Source organism: Thunnus maccoyii, chromosome 10 (assembly GCF_910596095.1).
Source record: "Thunnus maccoyii chromosome 10, fThuMac1.1, whole genome shotgun sequence".
Classification (NCBI taxonomy): domain Eukaryota; kingdom Metazoa; phylum Chordata; class Actinopteri; order Scombriformes; family Scombridae; genus Thunnus; species Thunnus maccoyii.
The window spans coordinates 4,727,935-4,742,030 of record NC_056542.1 but is presented as its reverse complement, the minus strand read 5'-3'; the positions used below and the strand labels follow the sequence as shown (position 1 = coordinate 4,742,030).

The 14,096-nt window shown below is 39.8% G+C and overlaps 1 protein-coding gene across 6 annotated transcripts in view; it reads right to left on the bottom strand.

Annotated features, from left to right (window-relative positions):
* Positions 1-12,729, bottom strand: part of mcl1b (MCL1 apoptosis regulator, BCL2 family member b) — a 37,931-nt gene extending 25,202 nt beyond the window's left edge. For 3 of the 6 annotated variants that reach the window (XR_006098383.1, XR_006098382.1, XR_006098384.1), the window contains exons 1-4: positions 12,101-12,729; positions 11,412-11,659; positions 11,111-11,223; positions 1,750-1,930 (exon numbers count right to left, since the gene is read on the bottom strand). Coding sequence is in view for 1 of the 6 variants with exons in the window: in XM_042423378.1 (XP_042279312.1) it covers positions 11,111-11,223; positions 11,412-11,659; positions 12,101-12,569 (830 nt within the window). In the remaining 5 variants the exon portion in view is untranslated. Of the gene's footprint in view, positions 1-516; positions 596-1,749; positions 1,931-11,110; positions 11,224-11,411; positions 11,660-12,100 lie in introns of all 6 variants that reach the window. The other 3 variants (XR_006098386.1, XM_042423378.1, XR_006098385.1) reach the window with 2 other exon arrangements.
* Positions 12,730-14,096: the final 1,367 nt, after the last annotated feature.

Genomic DNA, 14,096 nt, shown 5'->3' with positions numbered 1-14,096 from the left:
AGCACAGTATGTGTAAAAAACAAGTGTAGCCTGAGGTGAGAATCCTTTCATCATCTACATGTGAGTGTGATTGGGTCAAGTTAACAAGATCAAGTTAATCTTTTAACACAATTGGTCCCACTTAACTGTGATGAACGGATGCAGTTGAACAAACACTTTAATGATCAGACATCAGCAAGGACATAGAAACAGGTTTATGAGTTGATTGAAAAAAATAATTCTTGTTTGAGACTTGACCTACATGTATATGACCCGAACAATGTCCTTAATTTATATGTAGACGGTTGATGTGCATTTTGTGATTAGTTGGGTTTTTCCCTTTCTGCTGATGTCTAGAAACTGCTTTGCTTTTGATACCATCTGTTATATGTCATTCTGTGTCTTGTTATTGTTTTTCTTGTGTGGGTGTACAATGTCCCAATACATAGTATGTCAAATGCAGTATGCCAAAAGTACCAGAATGTCCTACTACATCTGGGTGCAAGCCAGCATGCTTTTCTGGCTATTTGGACTCACAATACTCTCCACAGCAGAAGATACGTCACATGGACTGAGCCACCGAGAGAACAGATCAATGATAATGCAGTGATGGGAGCTGCAATGACAGATGAAGTAATATGTCTCAATTGTATGCATACTGTATGCATACAGTACGTACTTTTGTATGGCAGCTGCGGTACATAAAAAGTAAAAAGTTGAAGTGTGTAATTCTGAATGCAGCATATGTCTTTGTGTTCTAGGTGCAGCTCAGCTAACTGATGACTGACAGAGGGCACCTGTGTGGAGATGCAGGCTGGGTCTATATAGGTGGCTCCTTCCTCTGCCCACAATCTCTCTCAACCCCCCTAACACAAGACCCAACTCTTCGTTTGTTCCCTTATTTTATCCTTTTTGTCTTTTTGTAAATGAATGTATTCTTTTTTGCATCTAACCCAGTGTCGTGTCCTTCCTTATGTTGTGGCTTTCGAGGAGGTCGTAACACCATCCCACACACTGCTGACAAACGTTCACTTCTGTGAGAAACACTAACCCACAATTTACTGGTCAAACGGATCTACACTATATTGCCACGTAGGTAATGAATTCCATGCTTTCGTTTTCTTCTGAGACTCTGGGGAAAACACTTTTCTAGGCCTGTGAAAAACCCTTAATTTTTGGATGACTTAATAGATTTCACAAAACTATTTTCTTTTTTAATGCTTTCCTTTGTTTGTTTCATTTTGTTTTAGTTTCGATTTTCAGCATCCATGGTGCTAGGAAACCCCCTGAACTTTCTCCGGGCACCCTGATTCTTGTGCACTGTGCAAAATTATTACGGTAAACCATTTGCCTTGTTATGTGTGAAAATGGTAAAGAAATGGTGAAAAAAAAGATACAGATATTTGTCAAGTAATGGATGGAGAAACATGTGTCACCTCAGATTTTATGCACTTGCTGGACCAACTTTCCACCATTTCATTTTCACTTACATTAATTCCAATGACAGTAACTGGCTATGACTAGACAACTAGATCAAGGAGAGGGGAATGAACATCATGAAACATCACAAACTCATCAGCCATCTCTTGAACAAAGAGTGCTAGTAACTGAGAAGCCCAGGGAAGTACCCTCAAGACCTAAAGGTACATTCCTGCTTGTGTTTCCACTTCATCCGAAAAACGATGAGTAACATCTGCTGTGTAGAGGTGGACAAGAAATGTTCATGGCTTGTTCTAATACTTATAAAACTGAAAACCAAAGCAGGCTTACTTTGTGAAGGCCATCCACAGGTTGTAGCAGCCTTGAGGCTTGTGTCTGACCAATCAGCAACACTCAGTACAGCAAACTCCGCCATGACAGTTCTTCGGCCGTCGGAAAGTACTACTGTACCACCAAAGCAGGGACTTTTTGAGGGGCAGGAACCAAACTTGGACCCTTGGTTCTCTCGTAACTGTAGACACACGGGTAAAGCTGAGTTTTTTGGCTTCTGGGAAGTGAAAATGGTTAAATGATATTGTCTTCCGATAATTAACAGTAACAGTAATTGCTACATATTAGGAAAGACCCCATCTCTCCGTCTGATCAGTCACGTGGATGCCAAATCATAACCATTATTGAGTCAACACATTTGTTACTCATACTGCAGATATTTGCATGACCACCTAAATAAGTGTGGTTTTGCTTGGGTAGTAACTTTTGACTCCAAACACTGGGAGACACAGTCATTATTCATTTCCCAAGGGTCTGTGTTCAATTTTTGCTGACCAAGTGCTGATCGCAGCTTCAGATCAGGGAAGAAGAAGAGGTGGTTGGGGGTGGAGGGGGATAGGGGGGAAGGGGGGGGGTATATAATTATCCTGCCGGAGATGAGGTCATCTCTTGAACTTCTCCTTGAGTCATCCCCCAGCTAAAAACACTGATTTCAACACACTCATCCATTCAGTCCGTGCAGTGCCACAGTGCCAACAAACTTGTGACCCAAAGATGCATGACTCCTCGACTGCCGTAGCGAAATGATAATCAGTCATATGAATTACGCACAGCCACATGCTGAGATTCTCCAAATGACCACATAAATGGATGACTATCAGCAGCACTGTTGTTGTTTTTTTTTTTAAAACACAATGCCCTCCATTCAGCTGGGTTCAATGGCTTTTGAACTAGTAAGCTCCAGATTGTTGTGTGGAATGTTTCAGGCTGCAGACGTCAACAAACCACCGTCAATGCTCGCCAAACATTTGGTTTCCAAACAAAAGGTGAAGACGGGGAGGGGTGAAGGGCAGACATGCTGTAACTGACACTGACCATTTGACCCTCCACCCACCTGATGCTTTTACCAGACATAACAACATCACACCTCAGAGCACTGGGTTCAAACAAGCCTGGGCCTGTCTCAGTTTGAAAATGTAATACCACAAGTCAATAGGAAGAGACGCTTTGCTCAAGTTACGATGCTTCTGCAAACACAACGCAGGAGGTGTTAGAACCAATGTATATGCTGTCACAGGTCATACAGGTTCAGTGACTCAAAAAGGAAATGCATGACCTACTTCTCAGATGTTTGTCACCCAGTTTCATAGTTCTCTAACAACAGTGTCATCAACAAAAGGACATCAGAGATGGAATTAGCGTCCCTATTTTGGTTGTTGGCCACTCTAGTGTTTTCAGATTAGTTTTCAATCTCAAATAAGTCATTGGGTTTATATGTGCAGAAAAAAAAAAACACGGTTATTGTCAGAGATCAGATTAAGGCAGGAAACTGGAACGGTGCAAAAGCCTGGTTACTGTAAAATGTGGTTATTTGCACCTGGTTAGTGATCAGATCTCTATTGAACCGCATTTTTGACACATTACAGGTCTGGCTTGTTTTCAATTTATTAGCAATATATGATACCTCAGCCTGAAAACATTAGGTACTTCTTATTTTGGGGTTGGAGCATTTAGGTTGAGGCCACAGTAAGAAAACAGCAGAGTAAAACTTCTTTATAGTGCAAATATGTCTGAATATTATAAAGTCTGCTGTTCAACTTATTTAGACTTATTTTAAGTTTTGGTTTCAGTGTGATTCTGACTTTGGACTTGATCATTTTTGATGGATGCACAGCTGCGAGTGATGATGTTACCTTTCATCCCACAACACTGCTGTTACATTGATACTTTCCCTATCTGCAGTCTTTATTATGCACATGTGCCATAATCTTGTTGGAAAACATAAATATGGTCAAGAAATCAGGATTCTTCAAAATTAAACTGGAGTAAACAGGATTCTCTTATTCTCTTACCCAGATTACCTAGTAGCCAGGTCTGTTTTTTACATCACATTGAAGATATCATGCTATTACAGGAAAACAACATTAAGTACATACATATATCTCAGCACAGTCACCAAACTGTATCATAGACTGGGAGAAAAACTCAACTGAAAGGTCCATTGACTAGCTTTTTCCAGAGCTTTCAATCTCCCCTCATATTTGATAATCTTGACTTGACTTGATCCACTTCATTAACCCAAAGGGACATTGGTGTGGGCACAAAATTTAACATGTTAACAATAAGAAAGACAAAAAAAATATGATCAACCTGAAGATTTCTCCGGACAAAGCTCCGGAAAAAGCCTCTAGCTTTGGTGAACGGACCTTAAGTTTAGATTTAGATTGAGTTTTTTGTCATACTACTATTTCCAAGGTCAAGAGTGAACTTTCATGCTCTCACAAACACTTCGATTCCATCACAGACACCTTTCAGTTGATTCTGAACTGGATCAAACCTTGAAACCTCCTGGTAGATTCCTGTTCCAGAATAGATTAGATCCAAAGAATTAAAAACACATAAAGCAGAAAGCACAATTTCTGTAGAGGAATAAAGAACCGTTTGTACTGTTTTCATTATGCTCTTCTCTTCTGAGTCTATGTGAAAGAGAAAAGGAAAGTCTTATTTGCTTCGTCACTTTGATCCTCATCCAACAAACTGGAATACACAGAACAAGGAAGAATGAAAAGGCAGAATGAAGAAGAACGTTGGCATGTTAGATCTTGATTGGGTAGAAAAATAACTGAGTATGTGCCAGTTTAGGCGTGCCAATGTATACACTGTGAGGGCTCGGTATTTATTCTCGGAACAAATGTCCTGCGCTACTTCCTTCCCATGTGTAATAACCTGGGAATTTTACTGGGAACATCACGGCCCTTTCCAACAGAATGCTCGCCTTGTTACTAAACTGCTATTTCCTGAGTGAATAAAACAAAACATGGAAAGCCTCCAGTGACCTAATGCGAGGTCAGCGACCTGCTACAAAGTACACTGTGTACTGAGAAAGAGCAGACGGTTACAACAACTTCTGCTTGAGCAAAGAAGGAGCACGTAGCTGCTGTTTCGCATCAGCCAGTGATTCGACAAGACGGAATACAGTAACATATTCATGCATATTCATAAAAACAGTTGCATCACAACAGAGGAAGAAGAAGAAAACCATAAGATGAACCCGTACAGTTAAAGCCGTCCAGGTAAAGTGAATTAAAGATGTATCTCAAGTTGTTCAAATTATTCCAAATTTAAACATTTACAGCATTTTATCACCTGGACTCTCACAGATATCACAAGAATATTTGAATGAACGTATCTTATATGTTTCAGTGATAACATTGAGTTCTATTACACAGTGGACAAACGACTGTGCATGACGGATCCGCAGAGTTCGACTTTTGCATGAAGTTCTGGAAGCTGCTACCACTGCTAAAATGTGCACCATAACACAGCTATCAGGCACATCAACATTGTTTTTATAAATAAAATCTATAAATAATGATAAAATAATCCTTGCATTCATGTCTACTAAGAGTCAAAGAACATTTCTAGCTCTGGATTGAATCCTAAACTTGCACAGTTGTGCAGGAATGTTGGACAATTACAGTCTTTTCCTGTAATTTGAGTTTCTTGGCATGCTGGACTATGAAATCTATTCATGACATCACTGATGGCGCTCATGTGTCCGCATCAAATCAGATTTTAGTAAAGCTTTCGGCTTATGTTGGAAAATAAATGGTGTGCACGTGAAATGTTACGTAAAAGAACACGTCCGAGAACAGTAACCATAAAAATATAGACTAGGTACTATATTCATATATCATTTATGATCACAATTTAAACACACACACTGAACAAAGCGAAGACTTTATGGGATCAGGAACTGCAGGATGCAGTAAGAGATGATAAAGGACGGCCTGCACGTCACAGCTGCCAACACGGAGCTATCTATTAATACTACAATGTGGTCATCAGTCAAAGAATAAAGTTTCAAAAGACGGGATGACTCCACTCAGGAAGGAACGTGACCCGTCACCTAGTGGATTACAGCTGATCAGTGATAAGTGTCCGACGACAAAGATGAGTTAATGTTCAGAGTTCAGACTGCGGTGGTGATGAATGGGAGCCCTCTGACCTATGATCTATGTAGCTATGAACACACAGATTCTGGTATTTAGAGTTATTAATAATAATGTCAAAGAATTCAGGAGTATATTTCTTTGCAGTTAATGTTGTAACTGATGGTCGCTAATCTATGATTTGTTTGTGATTAATTGATTAGTCATTAGCTTATAAAATGCCAAAAAGCCTAAAAATGCACAGCGCAGTATTCCCAAAACTCAATGACACGTCTATAAAGCTATAACTAGCTAGTGTTTTTGTTTTCCATCACTTCTTTAATAAGTAATTTCTTTAAGTAGATGAATATTATGCTGAACAGCTGATCTGTTTTAGTGGGGTTTTTTTTGCAGCCTTCATCTTTTTGATGACATCACAGGTCTCAGCAGAGTCTCAGATGTGCAAACTAACATTTTACACAAAAACATTAATTGTGGACAAGCATTTTATTTCAGAGCAAGGAAATAAGTTTACATGTTTTCATCTCAAATGTACAGTAGCCTAATGCACCTCTAATGCACAATTTCACCAGTCAACAGGCTGTTATGGCTCACAGCACATAATCAGCTTATTAATTCCAGCTGATTCCAGAGAAAAAAAGCTTCTTAAACACCAGAAGTGGCTGTTTTAATCTCTAATATCAGAATCTAAAATTTTAAAATGAAAATAACTGAGGAGTTGCTGTTAGAAACGATAAGAATAAGAACTTGGATGAGCAGAAAATTGCAAGTGCACCACCCAATCAGACCTGAAGATTAAAAAAAAAAAAAAAAGGGGAACATGACACTGAGCAACAAGTGGTGTTCGGGAAGTGTAGTGCAGAAACGTTGCAGCAACGAGTGCTTGGAATCAAACACTGAGGCAACATGATAAGAAAAAACAAGAGGGTGTTAATACTTATTTGCAGCAATGCCTTGAGACACACTTAGGCATGTGGTTTGCTCAGCGGCACTTCTGCTGATAGAGTTGAAGCATTGAGAAAGAGTTGAACACTCTCTGAGCACTCTGCACATTATTATAAGCAAAGTTCTGTGTATTCAAAAAAGCAGAGTATGGTTGACGTATAATTAAAGACTTTCTAAAGCTCAAAATAAGAATGCAAGTCTCTAATTCTTTGCCAGTGAAGCAGCTCTGGACACTCTTGTGATGTTTATGTGCCTGGTTATGCCTGCTTAAAAAAAAAATAAAAAATGTGCAAGCGCTTCCTCAGCTTTTTCAAAATTATCAAGTTCTGTTTTCCCTTTTACACAGTTACTGCAAAGTGCGAGAAAGAGGCCTATCTTCACATCTCAGAGTCAGAATTCTGAGTATTTGCAGCTTCTAAGAAGTAACTCGGCAGTGAAGTAGTCCTGTTAAAGATAAACTTGTGCGTCAGCTGACTTCCCAGAAACTGTTGCTTTTTTTAAATGAAGGGGGAGGGCTGTTGCTACGGGGAAGTGCAGAGGCTCACAACCAATGTTCTGCCTCAGGAGGCCGTTCCTCAAAGCTCAAGTTACTAAATGGTAAATAAAACTGCAGCAGACCGGTTTATATGGGAAGCTTCTGTATGGAGAAACATTTAAAGTACAGAAACATGGCGAAATGGGGTTTTATCTCATTCTGAAACTGATCTGAACTCTTCGGTTTTCTTTAGAATTTCTCAAATGTGTGTCAAGTTGTACTTCCTTTTTGGTCACATCACCCCCGCACCACTCAACAAGTCTGCAGAGAAGCACTTGTTTCATTTGAAGTGAAAAAGTTTATGAATGCTGAATGCACAGAAGCTCTCAATGTGTTCTCTGAAATAGTTCCTGCATAATACTTGGTTTCTTTTGGGTTGGGCCGCTCCAGGAAAGTAATCCAAGCTGACTATAATCAATACTCCCTATTGTATTGAATGTTAAGTATGTGTGCAGACAATAGTTTCAAAACCACTCCTTAAAAACTATCCCATGATTGGAATGTGTTCACCTGCTGAAGCTTCAAGTTTACAGCTGCTTCTAGGGAATAGAAACTAGTGAGCTCTACAGTTTTCTTAAAACATTTCTGACAGATTGGTTATGAAGTAGTTTCTGTTTTTACTGTGAAAGACAAGACGACCACAATGACAGCGCCTAAAAATCTGCTGTGTTAACATTGTTGACATTACCCCGACCGCACTTCATTTTCAGTTTGACACATTTTGTAGACCTAAACATGAACAAGTTTGTGGCAATAAAAAGTTGTTATCTCAATTAAAATCAAGTCTAGATATAGTCTTGTTATGATTATCCTTCCAGTATTGTGCAGTGTTCTCATTTTGTGTCCATGTTTGGTAACCTGACTTTCATCAGTTTACTTTGACACACAGGAGTTTCTGTGTACGTGCAGTTAAGTTTCACATCATTCTACTGTTATTTGCATATCCTGACATACTGGACCATGATAGGACCGACCTGCCATTGATGAACAAGGTAACACCGACGATTTACAGCTTTAATTCTCTAGGTAGAGAAAATAATGTATGCACACACACTTAATGTATTGCCCTAATGAGCTGGTTACCAGCGTCAAGGTTGTTCAAAGACTTGGTGTGCTTTGCATATCAGCCCCGAGACACTGCAGCACTGTCTGTTTTCTGCACCCCCAATCCACTTGTGTATGGTGCAAACCGCTCTATGAAATTGCCTCAGCCTCAATTCCCTATTGTGTAGAAGCCTGTTCTTCACAATGAACTGTGCGGGGGTAACCAGGGAGGTGGCTAACATCACTAGACGCAGGAGAGGACTAACGGAGGTCTGCTGTGGATCATCACCATGGAGAAACTCTACTCCATTTCCTCCTAAGACCTCGATGAGCGTAGTGTTTGTCCTGTAACCCGAGACAACGGGAGGATCTGAACAAACAAGGGCGCAGCAGCCACACATCATGACCAGGGATTCCCCTGTTTGAGGATTGAGAGTCATTTCAGGTTTAAATGGAATATTGACTACAGCACTGTCTTACCCACAGTGAACTACCATAAATGCAAATTCCTAGACCAATTTTATAAGCAATTAGGATGTCAGTGATTAACCAATTATCGATTAAATGCTGTTAATAATTTAACCGACTAAAGATATATTAACCCATAACGCAGAAGTCGAGGGATGTGCAGTGTAACGGTCGGAAAATGTTCTGTTGACTTGCTGTAGTACGCAATTGTGCCACCAGGTAGAGTCTCTCACTCTTTAATAAGGTTGGGTTACAGGTGTGTTTGCTGACCCTCCCTAAAGACTGCACTTATTGTAAAACAAATGTACCACCCTGCCATCCAAGGAAGAGAAAAGTAACAACGAGTTATTTACTATTGACGTTAATTATTAAATATGTCCAACGCATCTATTATGATCTAATTACATCCTTCAATGAAACTGGAAGTTGTGCAGCAGTTTGCTTGTTTAATATTTTGCATTTTGTTTGACCAGTTGTTGAATATATGGTGACAGAACGGAGTGGGAGCTCCTAATTTTTAAACTAAGTCAACATTTACTGTTATTTAAGTTAAAATTCAAGTAACTTGGGTGTTTATTTTATCTGTTCTTTGAACTAATTACTAATGTAGCCTACTCGCATTTTGTGTCGAACATAGGTCATGTTGGTAGTTTTCTACTGGAAAAATGTCCAGCGTATTTCATAAATTGTTAATGATTAACCGCTAATCGATTGTTAAGATGGCCGCCTATTGATTAGAGAAACTGCATAAAATTTGCATCCTTACAAGCAACAGTATATCAGAACAGGGTGGAGCTTTGGTCTAGTAGACTACAACCATATCAAAGATGTCAGTTAAAGAGAAAACAGCCAAAATTCTTTAAAAAAAAAAGCGACAACAGATTATTAAAACAGTTAAATATCCAATCAAATATATCATACATGATTAAGTCACCAGTTTCTAAGGTAGCTACAAGACTTCCAACCCAGGAAGTAGACAGTGTTATGTAATTTTAGAGGATGTTGTGACCTGTTTACCCCAGTTTCACAATCTAGCTTCTGCAATGAGCGACGATGTTGTGCACCGACTCTTTGCAGATATCAACACGCCGCTACTGCAACTCGCAAAAACTGCGGCTACAGCTGAGCGCTCAATGCGATGGAGGCGCTGCCACAGCCGCGTCGAAAATTTCTAGGAAATGGCTCTGTCTCGGGTTGTGGTGTGAATAAACATCAAAAGGTTGTCATGTGCAGAAGAGGTAAAATTAGTGTAGAGCAGAGTGATTCATTTCAGAACAGTGGAACCAGCAGAGGTGTGCATGTAACCTATGCCTTCTGCTTTTTTCAATGTTCCCCCAATAGAAAGACGGCATCAAAAGGTCAATATATGTTAATTATATATCTGTTTTATTAACTAGCAAACTGAATTGAAATCTATACAAATTTCTGTTAGCTTTGAACTGGATCCAAACTATAAATCATTCACTGCTTTCTTGCTCTGTAGGCCAGCATCATTTTTCGTCTATTGTCAGCTTTAGTGCAGTTCTTCGATCAACACCATCTGCATCAGATTTCCAATTCACAGTCCTCTGACATTTCTTCCAACAGACTCAAACTTTCCAGGCTGCTGTTCAACCAAACGTCCTGTATGTTGTTGCTCTCGTTTCCCAGTGTAGCTCCAACATTTCCATAATGAGGAAGTAGAGCTACACTTATGCAAATCCACCCCTCCTCTCTTCTCTCGATTTGAGTGTCCATACCAAAAGCATCCAAGGGTTGTGAATGGGCTCTATGAAAATGGGCTTCATTTCTGCATGACATGGAAAAAAAAATGCAGCTTTGCCCTTCAGCCACTGAATTGTAATGTATAGTTAGATCAACACGTAAACATAATCAGCCAAAACATAAGACAAGCAAAAAATCAGGTCAACTGATGCCCATAACCATTTATATCGTCATAGAAACATATTTTACATTTATTAGAAAAATAAACTCCTTTGTAAATTAAATAAAACCTAATTGAAGGAAGGTGGCTGAGAGTAGAGTCTGTCCCCCAACATCAACATCAAAGGTACTTGTTTTTGCAGTTGGAGGTGGAGGGGAGCCCGAGAAAAAGAAAGGAACTACTGGGGTATTGTCTTATCAGCAGTAACGCTTTCATTTCCATCTTCTTTTGTCCAAACCCAATGCGAAGTGGAAGGTTTTTTAAAAGAGGAAGCATCCAGCACGAATTTTGCTCATGTGTAAAAATAAGTCTTTGAAAGTCCAACTTATTCACCTGATCAACAGGGCCAGTGTTGCCCCGATACCAGCAAATCCAGCAAAGGCCATGAGTGTGTTCCTCACTGTGGACTCCGGGTCTGCTACTCGAAAGAACTCCACAAAGCCATCCTGGAAAACCAATGGATTGGAAAAAGAAACTAATTAGATTAAAATCTAAAGGAGTGACGCACAAGGGCAAAGTCGCTTGTTCACTGTACACGCAGACTTCTCTTGCAACATGAGAACAGTTATGCAATCAGTACATTTCTCTCTCTTTTTTACAACATCCTGTCATTCAGCCATTAACCAGGACTCACCCAGGAGTTGTTCTTGACCAGCCAGTCCCTCTGGTGAGTCAGCAGGTATGTCGAGATCTCCTCTCCCACCAGCTCCACGCAGTTCTCTCTGCCCTTCTCCTTCAAGTACTGACATACCACAGCCCCGAAGGCGACCAGGCTGGCGACTCGGCCCCAGTTGGTGGTCCCGTCTCCAAAGAGGCTATTGGCTACTGCACTGACGAACCTCATATCATCCCTGTCATCCAATGACAGTTTGTTGACCATACCTTAAAAAAAAAAAAAAAAAGTCAGGGTCAGACACCTGTTTTGTTTTTGCATTTATCAGTGAGATATTTATATTTAACCCTTTTTATTCAGGAAGGCTTTTCATCTTAACTTGTTTTCTCTATGTTGTGTGTTCAATGTTTTTAACGCTGTAGCACTTTGAGATTCACTGCAAATGAAAAGTGCAGTGCAAGTTCAGTTATTCTTATTTATTTAAATGGATTACTTATTGCCTACTTAGTTAAATCTAGCTTAGGTATTATTTCCTTGTTACTCCCTGTGAGTGTAAAATGGCTCCTACAGGCCAAAACAGCAGTTTCAAACGTGGTGTCTGTGGTGAGGAATGTATGCAGTCAAACACAGCTTGTAGTTGAAGCAGATAAAATGCTTTGAGTAGATAACCGCCTTTATCATGAAACCCACACATAAGAATCGATACCTACCATTGTATGCGTATCTGTGTTTCTCCAATACGTCGTCCACAACTCTCTTCATTGTTGCTAGATCTTTTCTTTCTTTCCACCGAGGATTCAAAAGTCCCGTAAATTCTCCCAGGAAACGTTTCATGAGTTGCCTGGTGTCTTCCTCTAACGCCTCGTACATAGCTTGGGATCCGGAGACCTCGAGTTCACTGTCGGAGTGCTGCTCCGGGGTGCTGGGCAAAGATCCGTTGTCGCTGTCCTCCTCCCGAATAATTTTTTGTGCATACCCATTTTTTGTAGGCACCGCGAGTGCACTCGGCCGCTGTTTTGAAGTATTATTTGAGCCCAAATTTCCGTTGTGAGTGTCAATGGTTGGGGCCCTGTCCGTCTGCGGGGAGGAACCTCCTGGGCCGAAGTCCACGACTCCATTTTGAGGAAGAATGAGAAAGCTTGTAACTCCGACGGGTTTCACGTTCCTTAGGATATTCATTTTGAAATTTAGCTTGAAAAAATTGCGCCTAATTGTTCACCAAATATGAATGAGATTAGACGTTTGCTGCTAGCCTGTGTAATCAAAAAGCTAGCCTTGCCCTTCACGTTCACTCGTTCCCCATGACGGTTAGAAGTGGAACGGAAGCGAGGACACGTACGGTCTTAATATCAACTCCAAGTGGGACGTCGTTACGTCTGCGCACGTCACGAAAGCACGTACTTCCCCAAACAACTTTTTCAAATTGTGCTGTTCGTTGTGTTGATAAGGCTAGTTTAAAATTTTTTAAACATAAACAAATGGGTGGGACTACAATGATAATGATTATGAAAACTCAAATCATTAAGCAGGAGGGTCTAAATATTGTGATCGATTTATGGAATATTTTTGGTATTTTTCCATGACATCTAAAGCGACTATATGAAGACTTGTGGGTGGAGTTTATTATCGTCGGAAATACCATAGATACATCTGCAGTGTTTATAGAAAGTAATGACATAATCAGAAACATTAATCACCAATAATAAAGGTAATAATGATAATAGCAAATGCTATAATAATATTAACAGGCTATTGCCGTTTCTTAAATTGTTAATAGTTTAGTACAGTTTGAACATATCGCCTTTTAAACCATGACATTGTAGATTTAGCAAAAGTGCAGTTGTGTTATGCAGCAGTTATGGTGGTCTAATGAAAGTCTTTGGTCTCACTCTGACACTGATCCTGGGCTAATAAAGAGGCTGCAGACAGCACGGAAATGTAATTTACTGCAGTAAATGGGGGAAAAGATGATGTATAACCTTGGGATTAACATGTCAGGCCATACTTAAAAATTTCCTCAAGTTGAGGAGCAGCAGGGTTTTTGTCATCCCAGTCTGTGAGACTTTTTGACATGTGATTTTACTCTACATAAGTAAAATTTTCCATTTATTTTTTGGTTAGAATGTTGGAAGTTGTCATAACTCTCTTTTCTCTGGTCACGAGTCTGAAATAAAGGACAGTGCTTCCCCCTGGTGGTCAAACGGAGGCTATACGCCTTTTCAGCATCTCCATGTTCTTACCCACAAATTTAAAAGGATACATTCACAATTTTTTTTTTTTTAAGTGTGTCTTAAAACAACAGTCAGGTGTCGATATGAACAGTGGAAGAGCTTTTCCTTGCTGTAACCATTCCTCCTCTTCAAATGTGCTTTCAATGTAAGTGATGGGGACCAAAATCCAGTGTGTCCACACAGTCATTTTGGGCAAAAATGCATTTAAAAAATATGAGGCTTCAGCAGTCTGAGTTAGTCATATCAAGTGGATATCTGACACATTTACAGTCTTTTTAGCATCAAATTCCCTCTTTGTGTTTCCCTGTTGAGCAGTGGTGGAAGTATAATAACAAAAAGAGGAACTTTGGCTCTAAAAAGACTGTAACATTGAAAGATATCTACTTGATTTGACTCATTTGGATGCTGAAGCTTCATTTCAGCTTCAGATCAACTTTTAAATACATTTTAGACTTGACAAATCGAGAACCCTTTC